The sequence below is a fragment of the Chrysemys picta genome, chromosome 4, assembly GCF_011386835.1.
Source record: "Chrysemys picta bellii isolate R12L10 chromosome 4, ASM1138683v2, whole genome shotgun sequence".
Lineage (NCBI taxonomy): Eukaryota > Metazoa > Chordata > Testudines > Emydidae > Chrysemys > Chrysemys picta.
In genome coordinates, this window is record NC_088794.1 from 109,679,011 (window position 1) to 109,696,583 (window position 17,573).

The following is a 17,573-nucleotide window of genomic DNA, read 5'->3' on the forward strand; positions in this document are numbered from 1 at the left end:
ATGAGAAATTACCAATTCTCATATGCCACCTTTGAATTGGCCTCCTTCCTATTCACATACCTCCGAGCCTAGCTGACCCAATGGGCTTTGCAGCTCCCCACAACACCCTGCGTAGCAGCATGTTCAACCATATAATTTTTTATTCCTGAAAAAAGTTCCAAGATCTGTCCCAAGTCCCTCTTAGCTCTGATCATGATGTCCATCCCAAATCATTTTTCCCCAAGGTGAGCCACAATCTGGCACCTGCTCTTGGGCCACCACGGTATGCAGAAAGCACAACAGCTGATCCCATAACATGCCCCTTCTTCTATGCCAGCTCAGGACTACTTCACCACTGAGGGCCAGCTGCAACCTCCAAGTAACCTGGAACATCACCTATGCACCCAGGAAACTATACTGTGCCTGCAGATCCACATCACTGCCTGCGGTCTGTTTGCCAGCATATGGAATGCAAACACACAGGAAAATTAACACTGATTCCTCACCTGAGGTCTCACGTACATTTTGTATGCTTCAGAATACCAACACCCAATTGCCTGAATTGCGCTAGCCCCGGACCCAGCTGGACTGTGGCTGTTGCTGCCCCAGTCCTGAATGAGTGGGGCAAATTCATGTGTTGGAAACCCCAACCTCGTCAATCCCTATCCTAAAACTAATCAACTGATACATTGTGAAGGGACTCCCGTCACTGTGATTCAAGAGGGGCCATCCCTCCATGGCCTCGCTGCCCTGTATGCCCTCGCAGCTTCCACAGGGTGACCCAGGGATTGCCACCCTCCTGCAGAATAATGGATTCACCCCAGCCTCTCTGATACGTCTTTGACCTCCTCAAGGTTAGTATCACTGATCACCCTTCCCAGTATATATCCCTCAATGCCAAAGCCCTTCCAGAAGAGTCCCTACAAGATCCAGGTACTTGTTATCTGATCCTAAAAGCTCCATTGTCAGTGTGGAAACCAGACCTCTGTAAGGCCATCCACTCTAACAGCAGCTTATGATGTGGTATGATCCACTGGATCCCGGTTTGTGTTGCCACCTTCAATTTAAACTCTTCGTCCTAGTTAAACCAAGCCATGCCCACAAATGTATTATATGCCTTCCTGATTATATCCATATATTTGAACAATGCTGGGCTCGTCTGGGTAAGCCTCTGCAATAAAGTTCGTATAGATCAGGAAGGCAGCTTTCCATTTTCTAGCCACCCTTGGCCACTCGATTATCTGATTGCCCTGCTTGCTCTGCTCCAGTTTACACTCTGTCAACTTATCACTATTGGACAGGGAGGCAAAGTCTACATATTCATCACTAAAAATTTTATATTTAATAGTAGTGAGCTGGTGAACTCCCACTGGGTCAGCCACCCCAGGATAACCATATTCATGATTGACTATTGGGGAACTTTCAGTGACCTGCTGCCCCTGGGGCAGTAATTCGATCCTACAAATTCACATTCCTTGTAAGCTGGTGAGTTGTAGGGTGCTCAAAAATCACCCCCCCTCCCCCTGCCCAGTAAGGGTTCCTGGCCCCTGGTGAGGGGTCTGCCTCACCTGAGTATTGCCCATCTCCCATACTCAGGCCCATGCTGGGTTTCCATTATTACCACTTCCAGACCCCCCCACCCCAACCCAGGGAAGCTCACAGTTGCTGCAACAACTAAAGGTTAGCTTGCAACAACTGTGTAATGCCATAGGTTTCTGGTGTGTGTGTGCGTGAGAGAGAGAGAGAGACATCAACGACACAGCTCCTAGGACAGGGGTGGCCAACCGGTGGCTCCAGAGCTGCATGCGGCTCTTCAGAGATTACTATGCGGCTCCTTGCCTTGGCACCGACTCCGGGGCTGGAACTATAGATGCTAACTTTCCAAGGTGCTGGGGAGTGCTCAGTGCTCAACCCCCTGCTCTGCCCCAGGCCCTACCCCCACTCCACTTCTTCCCCCGAGCTTGCCATGCCCTTGCTCTTCCCCCACACCACCACCACAGCCTCCTGCGCACCAGATAACAGTTGATCGCAGAGGTGTGGGGAGGGAGCAGGAGGCACTGATTGGTGGGCTGCTGGCAAGCAGGAGGCACTGAAGGTTGGAGTGGGGGGAGCTGATGAGGGGCTGCTGACATATTAGTGTGGCTCTTTGGCAATGTACATTGGTAAATTCTGGCTTCTTCTCAAGCTCAGGTTGGTAGCCCGTCCTAGGACATCAGATCCACCCCCTGTAGCCTATTTGCTAGTTCCGCTACCCCTCTAGAGTCAGTTTCTCCTGCCTTGTAATGTGGGAGATGGGGTGACTACCCTCCCCTCCCACACTTAGGTCCCCCAAGAGGAAAGGTAGGCAAGTTCCCCTCCCCCCCAGAGAAACCCATTGCAGCACTGGCCAGAAGGGACTCAGTTCCACACCCTGCCTCTGCAACCTCCATCTGGTGCTGGTCACACTCACCCCTGCCAGTCGTGTCACTCTCCTGTCCTGCAAATTTTTCATTGAAATGTCATGGCTCTGGGTGACTCACTACACCTTGTAAACATTTTAGTGCTGTGGAAACAATTTCAGAAGCAACTGCCCAGACTATCTGAATCAATTCTCTGATGGCTCCTCCACCCCGAAATGCAGTTGGTTCACCACTGGGGGCATTTGCTTCCACAGGGTGCACATTACCTCCTACTAAAGGGGAATCCATTTGGTAGACAGACAGATCACCCCTGGATCCTCCAACCTTGGTCAAATCCCTTGCCCATGTGGCAAGGATCCCACCCCTGGGCTCCCATGGCCCCTCAAGTCCCAGTCTGTCCCCCCTGAGCTGGGTTTGGAACTTCTTTCCTCGTCTGTTCTAACATGCCTCTATGGCTGGCTGGAAGGGAGTGGGGGATACCCCTCCCCTGTTCTGATCACACTGCTGTGGCACCACACTGATGAGTTTGAAACTCCCTCCTCTTCCCCTTCTGCTAAAAACACATGCTTCTGCTGCTGCGGGCTGGAAGGGGGAAGGCTCCTCCCCATTCTCACCAGTCTGCTATGGCTCTGAGCAGAGTTCCCTACCTCACCCCCTCTGTTACCAAATGCCTGCTTTTACCACTGTGGGCTTGGGGACGGGGGGGACGGGGGACGGGGGGGGGGGGAGGAGAAGAGATGCCTCTTCCCCTGCTTCCTGTTCCCATGTGATGCCAGAAGAATTTGTTGTGATGTTGTTCCTACTGCTCCACCTGGTCCAGGTAAAAGATGGCTTTTCTTGCACTGGCATGAACCTAATAGTCTCCCCCATTTTCGGACATCTGGAGGGCTGAAGTTGCTGCAGCAAGTCACTCTCTGGCTATCTAGTCCTTAAAAGGGCCACACATCTTTTCTTATAGGCCAGACAATGGCTCCCACTGCTTAATGTGTGGGTAGGTCATTCTGATTGAGTCAAGAGGGCCAAATGTTCTTACTGGTGAAATTCACCTTCCATAAAGCCCAAGTAAACAGGCTTTGTGCAGGGAACTAAATTTCCTTCTAAACAGTGGGCAAGGTCTGTGGAGCTACCTCATACATTATTCCACTCTTAATATTGGAAGCAGGGGCAGCAACCTGCAGGATCCCTATAGTCAGAGACACAGTGGACTAATAGTCCTCAAACGTATTTGATCACACTCCCCCTTCTTTGTGTCTGTAGTAGTTTATGCCCCCTCCCGCTTCCTGCCACACAAGTACATATACTGATATATATGCAGCGATGGTGCTTCACTTGAACCAGTTTCGGCTTCTTTGGTTTTCACTTGAGGTTCTTTTTATCTGTAGCATGAATAAGCCAACGATCCATTGTAATAAGAGCAAAAGTGAATTGTGAATTGCAATTGTGGTCGATGCGTACAATTAAATGTGCACACTTCATTGTAGCAAATGGGTTAGTGTACATATGGCAACGACGTTGTATAATGCTACGCAAGCTTAATAAAAATCCATCAAAATGCACAGTGCCATCTAGAGTCAAATGCACAGTGCTTTCTGAGGACCTGATATGCCGGAGGAATCCGCTTTGGTAATTATTCATTGCTGGGGGTAAAATGTGTGCAGCAAGGTTTTTTTTTCCTAAAGCTTCTCTCTCTCTCACACACACACACACACACACAATACACTCTGTGACCCCCAGTTTAAGAACCTCAGTAGTACACAGACCCATGACCCAGACTGCCTTCAGCTACGCTAAACTGTCACAGAGCCCAAACTTCACATGCTGGAGTCTCCCTGATTTTAATGTATTGTGGCCACCAGGGAGGTGCACATAGGGGCTTTTGGCAGCCCCTAAGAAAATAAACTGCAAGTGGAATAAATAGTGCATCTAGAAACTTCAAGTCTTTTTCTTCTTTCTGAGATGTTTAAAGCTGAGAAACCTTTTAAGTGATCACAATGACAAAGCATATGAAATATTCAAAATAATGCACATTTACTTTTAGGAACATATGCAGACACTTTTGATGGTTTTTGTTGATCAACAATAATTTCAAAATAACTACATGTTTAGAAGTTTAAAGCCTATGTTGACAAATTTTATGGACTTAAATTTTGTCCTCTACTTACGAAGATCTAAAAAGAATATTAGAATGTCTAAATATTAGTAAAAATTATCTGGAACACTATACTACTAAAAATACAGCTTGGTAGCATACCATACATATGTTCTCAATATTCCCACCTTAACATCTGTGAAATGAGACACAACTATGTCAGGAGTGTTTGGGTGTAGAGCTGGCAATTCACAATATAAGTTAGGAAAGCAGACAAGAGATCCCAACAGAACTTGTGCTTCTACTCTTGGTGCCTATGGATGGGGAAAAACAAAAAATATTTACTCAGATTGCACTAAGAATGAAATATCCAGCTACCTTACATAAGGTTGAATTTTTATTAAGTTTATCTTGGTGACAATATGGAGGCCAGAGAGAAACTCAAGCAGTTTGTATTTATCACAAAAAGTACAGCTGTGTGATATACACTCAGACTGCTTAAATAAGCTGCTGTGTTGAAACAGATAAGTTAAATTTCCATTTCCATGTACTGGCTCTACATCCTATATTACCACAAAAGAGAATAATTTAAATAGCCTTTGTGATAAAACACTGTAAGAAAAATATATAGAAACAAACACAAAATAGAAAGTTTAAAAGGATAAATAATGCCTCTGCCAATCAAGCCGATCAGAAATAACTGAAAGGTATCAATATTTAAAAGTACAAATGCAAAAGCTAGCAATTTTAAGAGCCACCAGCCCCATTCTTGGAAGGCACTGTACAGCAACAACATGGAGGAATTACAAGTGTAACACACTTTAAGAGAAAACACTGTAAAAATGAAAAAAAAATCCACCATGTAATTTAAATTGATCCAATTTAAAACATTGACAGAATTAGTAAATTCTCTGCACTGGAAGCAGAAATGCTTCTCCCAATACAAACTAATAATTATGTAAATAACTGTATGGGGCAGTCATTAATATTTTAAAAGGGGAAGGCTGGAGCTTTAAGTAATTGGGTAACCATAGCAAACTCCAAAGAGATTATACTGGATGATCCAAAAACTAAGCTGACATCATCTCAACCAATATACAGGGGAAATTATTTACCGGCAGTAGTTGCTTTTTAAGACAGTATTTTGCAAAGAACCCCATTCTTGAGTCAAGAGGTCTTCAACATACACCATCATCAATAGAGTTCTGAATATTTCAAGATTTTGAAGAGAAAGCCAACCTAGCTCCGTTAAAAATTAAATCTCTCAGGATGTATACAGAGCAAGAGGACACTGGCTCATGGTGAGCATTAATTGAAGGTTGTAGTATGATATGAACATCCCTCGCTGAAAGGTATTTAATTGCTTCTGTGAATCATGGAGTGTTTTGTACAGTAACAATGTAATATCTACAGTATACAAAGCACTTCTCCTAAAATGGAGGATTATCAACACTTAATGGCCAACTGCAACATTTTTACTTTTTAGTAGTCCCAAAGGATACATTGCAACATCAGTACAAAACTTACTATAGTTAAATTGCCATGGACTTAATACACCAATAAAAAATGTTCCTTCCCTTTAAGTTTGTTAATATGGCACATCTTCTACAAGTTTTAAAAAAACAACAACAAAAACTCTGGATATGCATGTGGGTGATGACAGATGAAATAAACACCTTTATGTGTGGTGTTTTTTTAGTTAAGAGTTATCTCATAATTGTTCCTGCAATTCTGAGGCTAAACAGACATCAGGAATAAACAGCAAATTTTTGCATTCTTTATAATATACCTTCTATATAGGATTTTTATAATGTCATGTTTTAATGAACTACTTGGTGATTTCAATAATTAAGCATTAAGTTCTCTCTTTGGGACAGGTCAATACACACTAGCTGAAGAACAATGTTGCATAGTATTTTTTCTATTAAAAGATCTCATGATTACATACAATCACAAAAGAGAATGAACTGATGAACACTTACATTGAGAAAAGAGGAAGAAGCCACTCTACCAGCTGCTATAATGAAATCCATAATAAGCATGGTAGCACCAGGCAAACCAAGTGAAAAGAATTGAGGAGAGCAGTGCTTGATGATTGTATTAACAATATCCTTGGAGGGGAGAAGGGAAAGAAGTATATGACATTCATTAGTTAAACAAAAAAGCACACTGACAATGGTAATTATGCTCATTACTGAGCAAAATCTGCATAATTTAAAAATTTACTAATCAACTGTAGAGTCCAACAGGTTGCTTATAACCAGTCATTACACTTTCTACTGAGCTACTTATAACCAACTATAGCAAGTACTGTTTATGACTGCAATATGCTTATAATACCTACTAAGCATTTATTAACCCTTTATAAATTATTTGTAAATGGAATCTTAATGTAAAGAATGACATAAATGTCTTTAAATTCTTTTGTTTGCAGCTATACATTACATGATATATTAAGTGAATGCAGATTTAGCGAACCCATGAAATATATCAATCAAGATTTTCAATTTCTAAGGTACATGTTGTGATTTCTCTAAGAATCTATGAATCTGTGTGTGGACAAAACACAATCAGTATAAAAAACTCCCCAGTTTACATGAAAATAAAGAATATAATCCTGCTCAGAAAAATTCTCTAAGAGATGGACTTTGTAACATACCTTGATGGTCAAGGTTAACATTCAAATTTGCAATTCAGTAGGAGAGAAAATGTAGTTTAGTGGTTAGAGGAGGGGAAAACTGGAAGTTAGGTCTCTTTGGTTCAATTCCTAGCTACACGCTAACTGTAATCTTAAGCAAGTCTTAATTCTGCCTCCATTCAAGTCAGATAAAATTTTACCATTGACTTCCATGGGAACAGAGTTGTTCAGGCCTTTTACCTCTCTGGGCTAGGGATTTAGACACCTAACTGCTACTTTAGATGCCTAAATCCAACATTTTAGCTCCACTGAGACCTCAAAACCCCCACTCAGTTGTTGCCTAAACCTGGAGGTGCCTAAATTCTCTACGTGCCTAACTTGCTGCTGGTGGGCATGTGAAAAGCTGCCTACATTTTGACACTACTGAGCTGCTAGGCATCCTGACTCGCACCCAAGCTGTGGAAGAGTTCTCAAAATAAGCATTCCCCTGCTTATCTTGCACAGAGAGCCCAAAGTGGTAGGTGTTTTCAAAGCAAGCCTACCAGATTGGGTCTTCCACAAAGGGCAGCTGAGGGCAGTCAGATTGGGAATTTGGGTTTGTGTGTGTCACAGAATACCCAATCCAGTAGTTAGGGCACTCACCTGGAATGTGGGAAACCTGTTTTCAAATCCACCCTCTGCCTAATCTGAAGAAGGGACTCCAACCTCTCAAGTGAGTGCCCTACCAGCAGTCTATTGGGTATTCTGGAGTGGGGCTCTCAATCTCTCCTCTTGAACCTGTTCTACTTTGTATAAATGACTAATCGGGCTTTAAAAAAATTGCCGGTCACAATGCCATTCACTTAGATTTGGCATGCCTGTCCCTCCTTGCTGGGCCAAATTTCAGTGAGAGGCACTGTGACTTGGCGCATGGCATTGCAATGCCATTCAAATTGGGTTTTTTATGGGTTGTTTGTTTTTAATGTGGTTCTTTTATGGTACTTGAACTGACCACACAAAACTGCAACTTAAATTGTGGCTGCAATCTTTGAACCAAACCCCACCCCCCAAACTCCAACACCATAACTTTCTTACAGCCTTAATGATTAAATATTGATGGAGTGCACACATGTACGTACGTACGTACTTGCACTTCCTGGAATGGGGAGACCCAAGTTCAAATCCCTGCTCCAAATCAGACAGAGTAGGGATTTGAAAACAGGCCTTCCATCTCCCAGGTGAGTGCCCTGACCACCAGGCTACTGGGTATTCTGGGGTGAAGTTCTCAATCTCCCTCTCATTTTTAATGAAAAAGGTCTGACATGGTTTAGGTGCCTAACCCAGGAGAGGGTTCATGGCTCTGAATCCCAAGTGGAGGTAAGTGCCTAACTCTGAGCCACGGGGTGGTGCCTAACTCTCTTTCAGAGGCAAGGATTAGATCACACCCCTCTCCTTGGCATTTCCTATTGAGTAGCTCAGGTGGCTCCCCACTCAGTTTTCTGGCTTCTGTGAATCTCATTCTTAGACAGCTAACTCTCGCATATTGTATAAGGACCTTCACACTTAGCTCAGGGCTGAGGATTCCACCAGGAAGCAGGGTACCTAAAAGTTAGGAATTGCAATACTCAGCATTGCCACCCCCAGTCCCTCTGTGGATCTAGCCCTCTATGCCTCTATTTACCCCTGGGGGAAAGTTGGCTAAAACGAAACAGTGACTTACTGTAACTGTGGTCCTTTGAGATGTGATGCAAACATATATTCTACTTAGGCATGTGCACACCCAGTACAACAGAGCAAGAGACTTTTGCCTAGCAGTACCTGTAGAGGGGTAGCACTTGTGCCCTTGGCCCCTCCCCTAGTGCCACCAAGATCCCCTCTAGTTCCTTCACACCAAAAGACCCTGAGAGGAGACTCCGAAGCAGAGGGGACAGCAGGTGGGCCATGGAATACATGTCTGCATCACAGCTCGAAGAACTACAGTTAGAGTAAGTAACGGTTTCTTCTTTGAGTAGATGCAGACATGTATTCCACTCAGGTGACTCACAAACAGTAAGCCTTCTGGAGGCGGGGCTCAGAGTCTACTGCAATAGGGTTCGTAGGACCATCCTTCCAAGGCCTGCATCCATTCTGGAAGATGTGGTAATAACATAATGGTCTGTAAATGTATGGATGGATGACCATGTGGCTGCCCTGCAAATGTCTAGCATAGAAATGTCACCGAGGCAGGGCCGGCTCCAGGCACCAGCCGACCAAGCACGTGCATGGGGCGGCACCTTGGAAGGGGCAGCCAATCTTGGGGTGGTGGTGGGTGCTCGGGTTTTTTGTTTGGCATTTGTTTTTGTTTCAGCGGTGCGGCACTAAGGGGGGTGGGGGCTGGTGTGGCGCTGGGGGGCAGGGGCTTCGGCGGCGCGGCGCTGGGGTGGGACGGAAGTTGGCATGGCACAGCGCTCGGGGTTTGGGCGGCCCGGCCCGGCACTCGGGGGGGGGGGGGGGGGAGAGTGTGGGTGGCCTGGCCCGGCACTCGGGGGTGGGGGGTGGGGGAGAGGAGGAGGAGTTTCGGTGGCGTGGCGCAGCACTTGGGGGGGGTTTCGGCGGGGCGGCGCTGCACTCGGGGGGAGAGTGGGGGTTACGGCGGGGCAGCGCTCTTTTTTTTTTTTGCCTGGGGCAGCAAAAAGGTTAGAGCCGGCCCTGCACTGAGGAATACTATCAACATCACTTGTGCTTTCGTGGAGTGAGCTTGCATCCGCTGAGGGCATAGCCAAAGCTCTCTTATATGCAGTCTTGATACAGGATGTTATCCATCTAGAGACGCTTTGTGCAGAGACTGCTTGCCCCCTTCATGTGGGTCTGTATATGACATGAACAGGCAAGAAGAAGCACAAAATGGTTTACTCCTGTCTAGATAAAAGGCTAGACATCGCCTGACATCCAGAGTATGGAGGGACTGTTCTTCCAGGAAAGAGTGCAGCTCACACACACCACCTGATTCAGATGAAACAGAGACCATGTTGGATAAAAACCTTGGGTGTGGTCGCAGCATCACCTTGCCCTTGGAGAACTGAGTGTAAGGAAGCTCAGCGATCAGGTCCTGCAACTCTCACAACCTTCTTGCAGATGTGATAGCTATTGGGAACGCAGTTTTCTAAGACAAGAAGGGCAGTGGACAGGATGCAAGTGACTCGAACGCAGGGCCCATTAGAGCAACCAGAAAGGTGTTTAGGTCCCACATGGGAACTGGTTCTCTGACTGGAGGATGTAAGCAGAGAAGCCCTTTCAGAAATCCTTTCAGCATGGCATTGGAAAAAAATGATTTCCCTTGACTAGGGGGATGATATTGATACTGATATTACTGCCAAATGCACTCTCAGTGAACTGAGTGCAGGCCCCAATTTCTGAAGATGTAACAGCTACTCCAAGATGTCCTGGATGGAAGCCCTGTTGGTTTGGTCCCATGGGCCACGGACCACACCACTTTGCCAACTAGGCCATCCTAGTGGAGATCTTCCTACTGCTGAATAGGACTTGTTGGACAGCCTCCGAGCACAGCTCTATGTCTTCATTCAGCCATGCAGCAGCCATGCCATAAGATGCAGGGAGCTGATCGCAGGCTGGAGAGTGTGGCCATGGTTCTGAGTGAGCAGGTTGGGATGGAGAGGAAGTGGTATGAGAGGTTGAACTGACAGAGCAAGGAGATCAGGGAACCAGCACTGCCTCGGCTGGGGCAAAGAGGATAAGCTTGGGCACGATCTACCTTGAGTTTGAGGATATATCTGAGGCATGATCGGAATAGGAGGAAAGATGTACAGAAGCGTCAACCGCCAGCTCCAGTGGAAAACATCAGAGAGGGAGCCCGGGCTAAGACCCCCTCAGGAGCAGAATAGGGGATGCTTTCTGTTTTCCCTCGTCACAAACGGGTCGATCACATGGATGCCCCATGTCTCAAAGACAACCCAGAGGACACTCACCTTCAAGGACCACTCATAGTTCAGGGAGAGAACCCTGCTGAGATGTCTGGAAGACAATTTTGTGCCCCCAGCAACTGGACTGCTACCAGAGTGATGTCTGCTTTGATGCAGAATTGCCATAGGTTGATTGCCTCTAAGCAGAGTAACCTGGAATGCCTCCCCATTGCTTGTTCACATAGTACATCGCAGTGGTATTGTCGGTGAGTAGGTGAACCACTAGAAGGGTGAAATGGTCCCAGAAGGCACAACATGCATTGTGGATGGCTCGATGTTCCAGCACATTGATATGGAATGAGGCTTCCTGTTTTCACCACAGGCCCTCAATGAGTCCAGATGTGCCCCCCACCAACCCAGAAAGGAAGCGTCGGTAACTACTGACTTTGTTGGAGGGACCTAGCGAAGGACTCCCTAGCACTCAGTGCGTGGGGACTCCTACCCGTGCAAGGAATCTAGGACTGGTGGAGGAAGGCCGAACCAACCTGTTCAGACAATGCAGGGCAGGGCAGTAGATTGTCCTGAGTCACATCTGAAGACAGCAAAGGTACAGTCTGGCGAACTGGACCACTTGCATGCAAACGGACATGTGACCCAACAGGCTCAGACATACATGGAGTGTAGTGGAGGGCTGAGATCGCAGAGCTGTTGCATTGCCTGGAAGCAGTTGGTCGGCAGAAATGCCCTCAACCTTGTGGAATCTAACAGGGCCCCAGTGATCTCAATTTTTTGAGCTGGATCCAAGGTTGACTTGGTGATGTTTAAAATGAGTCCCAGACACTAAAGTGAACGCAATGTGGTATCAATGTGGGCGAGAAGGTCTTCTATATAGCCACCCTTCAGTAACCAGTCGTTGAGATATGGGAAAACATGGATTCCTTTCCACCTGAGATATGCCATAACAACTGCCATGCATTTGATGAAGATTGGGGGGCAGAAGAGAGGCTGAACAGGAGAACCATATACTGAAAGTGTGTTCTCCTACCATAAAATGAAGTTACTTCCTATGGCTTGTTAGAATAGTGACTTGAAAGTAAGCATCCTGAAGGTCCAGAGTTGTTCTGAAACGGCATGGGGAGTAGTCAATAGAGTGACCATGCGGAATTTCATGTACTTGTTGAATTTGCTAAGGCCCTGAAGGTCAAGAACGGGTCTCATCCCGCCCTTGGATTTTGGTATCGGGAAGTACCAGGAGAAGCAGCTGTGGCCCCAGTGTTCCTCCACTGCTCCCAAAATTAGAAGAGAGCTGACCTGCTTGATGAACAGTGTCTCATGAGAAGGGTCCCTGAAGAGGGACCGGAAGCAGGGGTGGGAAAGGGGCCTGGAAAGGAACTGAATTGCATAACCCAATCTGACAGTGTGTAGGACCCAGCTGTAGGAGGTAATCAAGTCCCGATCATTGTAAAAATGGGCCAGCCTGTCCCCAAAGGGGTGTGTGTGACAAAGAGGGCAGAATAATGACTGGACCAGTACTCTGGACTAAGGAGTCCAAATGGGCCCTTAGCAGGTGCCAAGGGAGGGCATATGGACTGTCCGAAGCCTGAATCTGCCTGCTTCTTTTTGTGGGATCTATCCCTCTTTATAGGGTATTCCCACTGTTTCAGAGAAAGGTTGTGCAAAGGAATGCTGTGGGCAATATTGTTGCTGCTGCTGCGCCCCATAGTGGAGTCTGCACAGATGGCGTGTACACTCCCAAGGACCCCAAGATAGCTCTGGAATCCTTAAAGGAGTGCAAATAATCAGTCCTGTCCAAGAACAAGACTCAGCTGTCAAAGGGCAAGTCTTCAATGGGCTGGACGTCCAAAGTGATCCCAAATTTTGCAAACAGGAAGCCTTCCTCGTAGTTACCGCCAAGGCCATCAGCTGGTTGAGGTGTGTGCAATGTCAAGGGCGGACTGCAGGGACGTTTTGGCCACCACACAACATTCCACAACAAACACCTGAAACTCCAGCCTCAGGCAACTGGTCTTTAAATTTAGACATGGCTGACCAATTGAGGAAATCATACTTGGACAGCAAAGCTTGTTGATTTAAAATCCTCATCCGTAGGGACGATGAGGTATAGACCTTCCTGCCCAGAAGATCCAACCACTTGGAGTCTCTGTCCTCAGTGGTAGACTTGAACCCACTCTGTCGGTCGCTGTCGTTTCCACCATTATGGTCAGGGAATTAGTGGGTGGGTGGGAACAGAACCCTTCAAATCCCTGCATGGGACCAAAGTAGGACTTTTTTATGAAACTTGCCACTGGTGGCACAGAGGCTGGTATACTCCACACGGCTCTTATTGACTCAAAGAGCACATCATTGATTGGGAGGGCCACACTCCCAGGGACAATGGACTTAATATCTACCAGTCTGTTGTGTGCTCTCCTGAAGAAACTCTGCCTGGATGCCCACGGATGTGGCTATGTGGAGTAAAAGGTCCTGGGATACCTTAAAGCCCTCCGGAATAGAAGGGGAGGCTGAACCGGGCAGCACTGCATCATCCAGCAATGAGGAAGAGGGTCCTGGCTGAGCAAAAACTGGCTCTTGCCTCTCCGAAAGATGTATCTGGAAGGGAGGACTCTTGTGGCTTCTCAGGGAGAAAGACCGATGATGCCTGGGCTTGTGGCTCATCCAAAGTCACCACCATTGAACTGGCAGTGACTTCAGCTTTGCGGGATGAAAAGTGGGATCTCTGCAAACAAGGAATGTCCCACGGAGTCGAAGGTGACCACTGATATGGGTAGGCACTGGTGACCAGTAGAAGCCTGGCTAAGGTCCTCTATCCTGGCCACATGCCAATTCTGAGAGCCACACTGGTCCATTGGCAGCCCCCGAGTTCATTAGGAGATGCGGAGTAGGAGTATGACAACTCTGACTTGGAATCAGAGCCCCTGGATCTCTGCGACATGGGCGGAGCGACGCCTGAGGGAGCCAATAGCTCAGTCCTCCATTGTCCAGAACAAGGCAAGAATCAGCTCCCGCGATTAACACAGTACTGAGCATGTCAGGCAGCACTGGTCCCGGAGCCAACAGTGGTACCAAAGCACCCAAGTACATTGATGTCCAGGATGATGAGAGCCCCCATGGGAACACCTGAGGTATCAAATGTAGCAGGGCCAAAGAGGGCCCCAGTTCTGATGCCCCTGCACCGATTCTAGTACCAGCTCCATGCCCACCACGAGGAGGGAGCGTCTAGGTGCAGTGCTGAAGGACATGAAGGTTCAGCGGGACACTCCACTGGAGGGGCTGCTGAAGGCGTGATCATTGCAAAGTCCTGGACCAGCGGTGAGGACAGAATGGAAAGGCACAGCAGGTCCACTAGACTGGTACTGGCATCACCCTCATTGGGACCTGGAGGCTGGCACTGGAGTCAACGATACAGGGTTTATGCCCTTCCCACTTGGTACCTGTGACATCCCATACACCGGAACTGGTCACATGCTGATCTGTGCTTTTCCTGGGTGAGGCAGAGGAGTTGCGCTGCGACCTGGAGCAGTCCTGATTGGTCTTATGAGACCTCTTCCTCAGCACCAATAATGGAGAGTAGCTCCTCTGCCTCTTCAGAGAAGCACCTGTCCCAGAATGAGAGGTGGCAGCGCTCGCTGAGCCTGACGGCCATCTTCAGCCTGAGGAGGGCTTCAGTACTGGATCAGGCCGCATGGCCTGTTCAAGCAGATGCTACTTGAGAGGAAGGTCCCTGCGCCACCCGAGTGCACTTCTTGCATGATCTACAGATTGAAGAATGGTCTGTAAGGTGGGCCTTGCCAAGACAAAGCAAGCACCTCATGTGGGGGTGTCGCTGTTGGGGATCGCCTCTCCACATGAAGGAGAGCATTTAAACCCTGGTGCGGGCATCAGCGGGGAACACTATCAACTAAGGGTATGTCTATATTACCCGCCAGATCGGCGGGCAGCGATCAATCCAGCGGGGGTCGATTTATTGCGACTAGGCTAGACACGATAAATTGACCCCCGAGTGCTCTCCCGTCAACTCCTGTACTCCACCGCTGTGAGAGGCGCAGGCAGAGTCGACAGGGGAGTGGCAGCAGTCAACTCACCGCAGCGAAGACACCATGATCAGTAGATCTAAGTACACTGACTTCAGCTATGTTATTCATGTGGCTGAAGTTGCGTAACTTAGATCGACTCCTCCCCCCTCACTCCCCAGTGTAGACCAGGCCTACTAACACTCTCTACTAACCACTGACTAAAGCTAAGTATATACAATAAACTAGACTAAAACAAAATATGCCGCCCCTCTATGGGTACTGCTAGACAAAAGTCCCTGGCTACCGAGCGCCAGGCACGCACACACCTAAGTGCAATACATGTCTGCATCTACTTAAAGAACACCTACTTCACACAGATAAGAGCCATCAGGAAAAAAATTTAAGCTGTGAAATGTCTTTAGTTTCTTTCATGCATTTTAACATTAACTGATCTGTTCTATATTTCCTCCTCTAAAAGGAAGCATAAGAACATAAGGGAAAAATTAACTTCATTTATCCCACAGCACAGCTGAGGGAAAAGATTTCAATTGTCAGCTAAAGAATCACACTAAATGGTTACCTGGAAATACAGTAAATTCTGAAAAAATAGCAGTGTTGCCCACTCACAATATTTGGTGTTTTTCTAAAAAGCACCCCCCACTCTCCCGAGTCCTATTTGACGAGAACCTCCGCTTTCATAAAACAGTAAAGTTTATAGACTTCATGTGTGTGGAGAAAAGCTTGAAACCATGCCATAAGTGTGTCCTAAAGGCTCAGAAACAAGACAAAAAAAACTGCCAATTTTTTTTTTTTTTTTTAAATCTCATGGGCTTTTGGACCTGACCCATGATTTTTGAACACTTGGGGATGGCAACACTGACCACATATGTCTGGAATTCTGGCACCACAAGAGGTCTCAATCCAGCGCTGACAGTCACTTAACCTTTTCATAAAGGTTTCTCCACTGAAAATTTGGGACAATACTACTTATCAAATGCAAGTTAATACTGTGAAGATTAGCTAATGATTTCTACCAAAGTACAGTGAAGATTTATATTGCTATGCATTCTAAGATAGATTTTGATTTTACCACAAGCACTAGGTATGGTGCAGCATGTAATTGCACCAGCCAGGGAGCAGACCAAGAACCACGTTGTGACTCAGAATCAATATGGTCCTTTGTTCCTACTTTGCTCCTGGGATGGGAGGAAAGAGAAGTAGCAATCTGTACCAATTTTGTACCTGGCACAATTACTTTCCCACCAGCCCAACTGCAAAGGTCGGTGCACTGAAAGGAGGGAGGGAAGTCTCCCAGAAGTTGCTTGTTTCTCTTTCCTACATGCTGCAACCTGCAATATGGATAGCATAGCCTGTGCAGATGAAAAATGGGGCACCTTCTGCCTCCTTACGCCCCTGCACAAATGTGCATAGCAGGTTATGATTGTGGTCATTACTAGGAGTGTGATTTACCAAGGCAAATGCTCAGCAATAGGATATAAGCTGAAGTACTGATTCTTAATTACCAAGTTAAATTATTTAATTGAAAATCCACCCAGTATTTTCTGACAGAGACATGACTCCATTTCAGCTATATTGTACATCCTCATCTGAATTCAAAAAAATATGTAAAAAAAACCACTTACCTGATCAACATGAAGAAGTCCACAGTGCATTATATTGTAGAAATGAGTTAAAAAATCCCTATTTGGAGAAACATCTTGTCTTCGCTTCATTGTATTACAAATAAGCTTATAAGCATGTAGCTTGCCTTGTTTGTATTTATCAGTCAACATGGTTGCCTACAGTTTTTAAAAAAAAGTACTTATTACACAAACGAAGTAACAGGTTAATGTTAGCATTGTTCTATATTATATGAATGTCTCTTATCTACTGAATGGTTTATTGTATTTACCTTGAAAAGCCATGGAGTTAGAATTCTCAGTGGTGGGATTAAAACTGGTGGAGAGGGTGAAGTCAAGTTATCAGATGAAATACCAAGATTATCTCTTATCTGTAATTATTTAAGAACACAGAGGCAGTATGTCAGAAATTTATAGTTTTTGATCCATTCTCAAGCTCTTGCCCTATCAAGCTGGTTTGTAGAGAAGGTTCTTGTACCTTAGCCAGGTTCTGCCAGAGTTCACACAAGTAATCAAAAACTTGCGCATGAATTTCAGGGTCCATAATGGTGTTGACATCTCCCAAAATCCCTAGCATTCGTCTCCACATTACAGTAGCAACATCCGCATGCCATCCTGTAAGGGTGCCCCCTGCCATCACACTGCAACATTCTGATGGGAATTCACTAGTTTCTGTAATACAAGAAAAAATGTACAATAAGAACGACCTTTGGTAAAGTAGAATAAGGTCTGATATTTAAATCATGAATAGTTTCCTTAAAACAAGTAATAAATGGATAAGGCATGTATGCAGACTAAGTACAATAAAGGTATTTTTTATAGAGCTAGCCACTTTAGCACTGAGTCATCTGATCTTGTTATTAAATTAACTACATCAGTCTACTTTTCCTTACTAAAGACATTTCATTTATACTTT

General features: G+C 46.0%; 1 protein-coding gene across 21 annotated transcripts in view; it reads right to left on the reverse strand.

Moving 5' to 3' along the window:
* Window positions 1-17,573, reverse strand: part of RALGAPA1 (Ral GTPase activating protein catalytic subunit alpha 1) — a 247,743-nt gene that overhangs the window by 114,072 nt on the left and 116,098 nt on the right. For all 21 annotated transcript variants that reach the window (XR_010600693.1, XR_010600692.1, XR_010600691.1 and 18 more), the window contains 5 exons: window positions 17,136-17,329; window positions 16,930-17,028; window positions 16,661-16,816; window positions 6,450-6,578; window positions 4,656-4,781 (listed from right to left, as the gene is read on the reverse strand). Coding sequence is in view for 17 of the 21 variants with exons in the window: in XM_065593297.1 (XP_065449369.1) it covers window positions 4,656-4,781; window positions 6,450-6,578; window positions 16,661-16,816; window positions 16,930-17,028; window positions 17,136-17,329 (704 nt within the window). In the remaining 4 variants the exon portion in view is untranslated. The remainder of the gene's footprint in view (window positions 1-4,655; window positions 4,782-6,449; window positions 6,579-16,660; window positions 16,817-16,929; window positions 17,029-17,135; window positions 17,330-17,573) is intronic.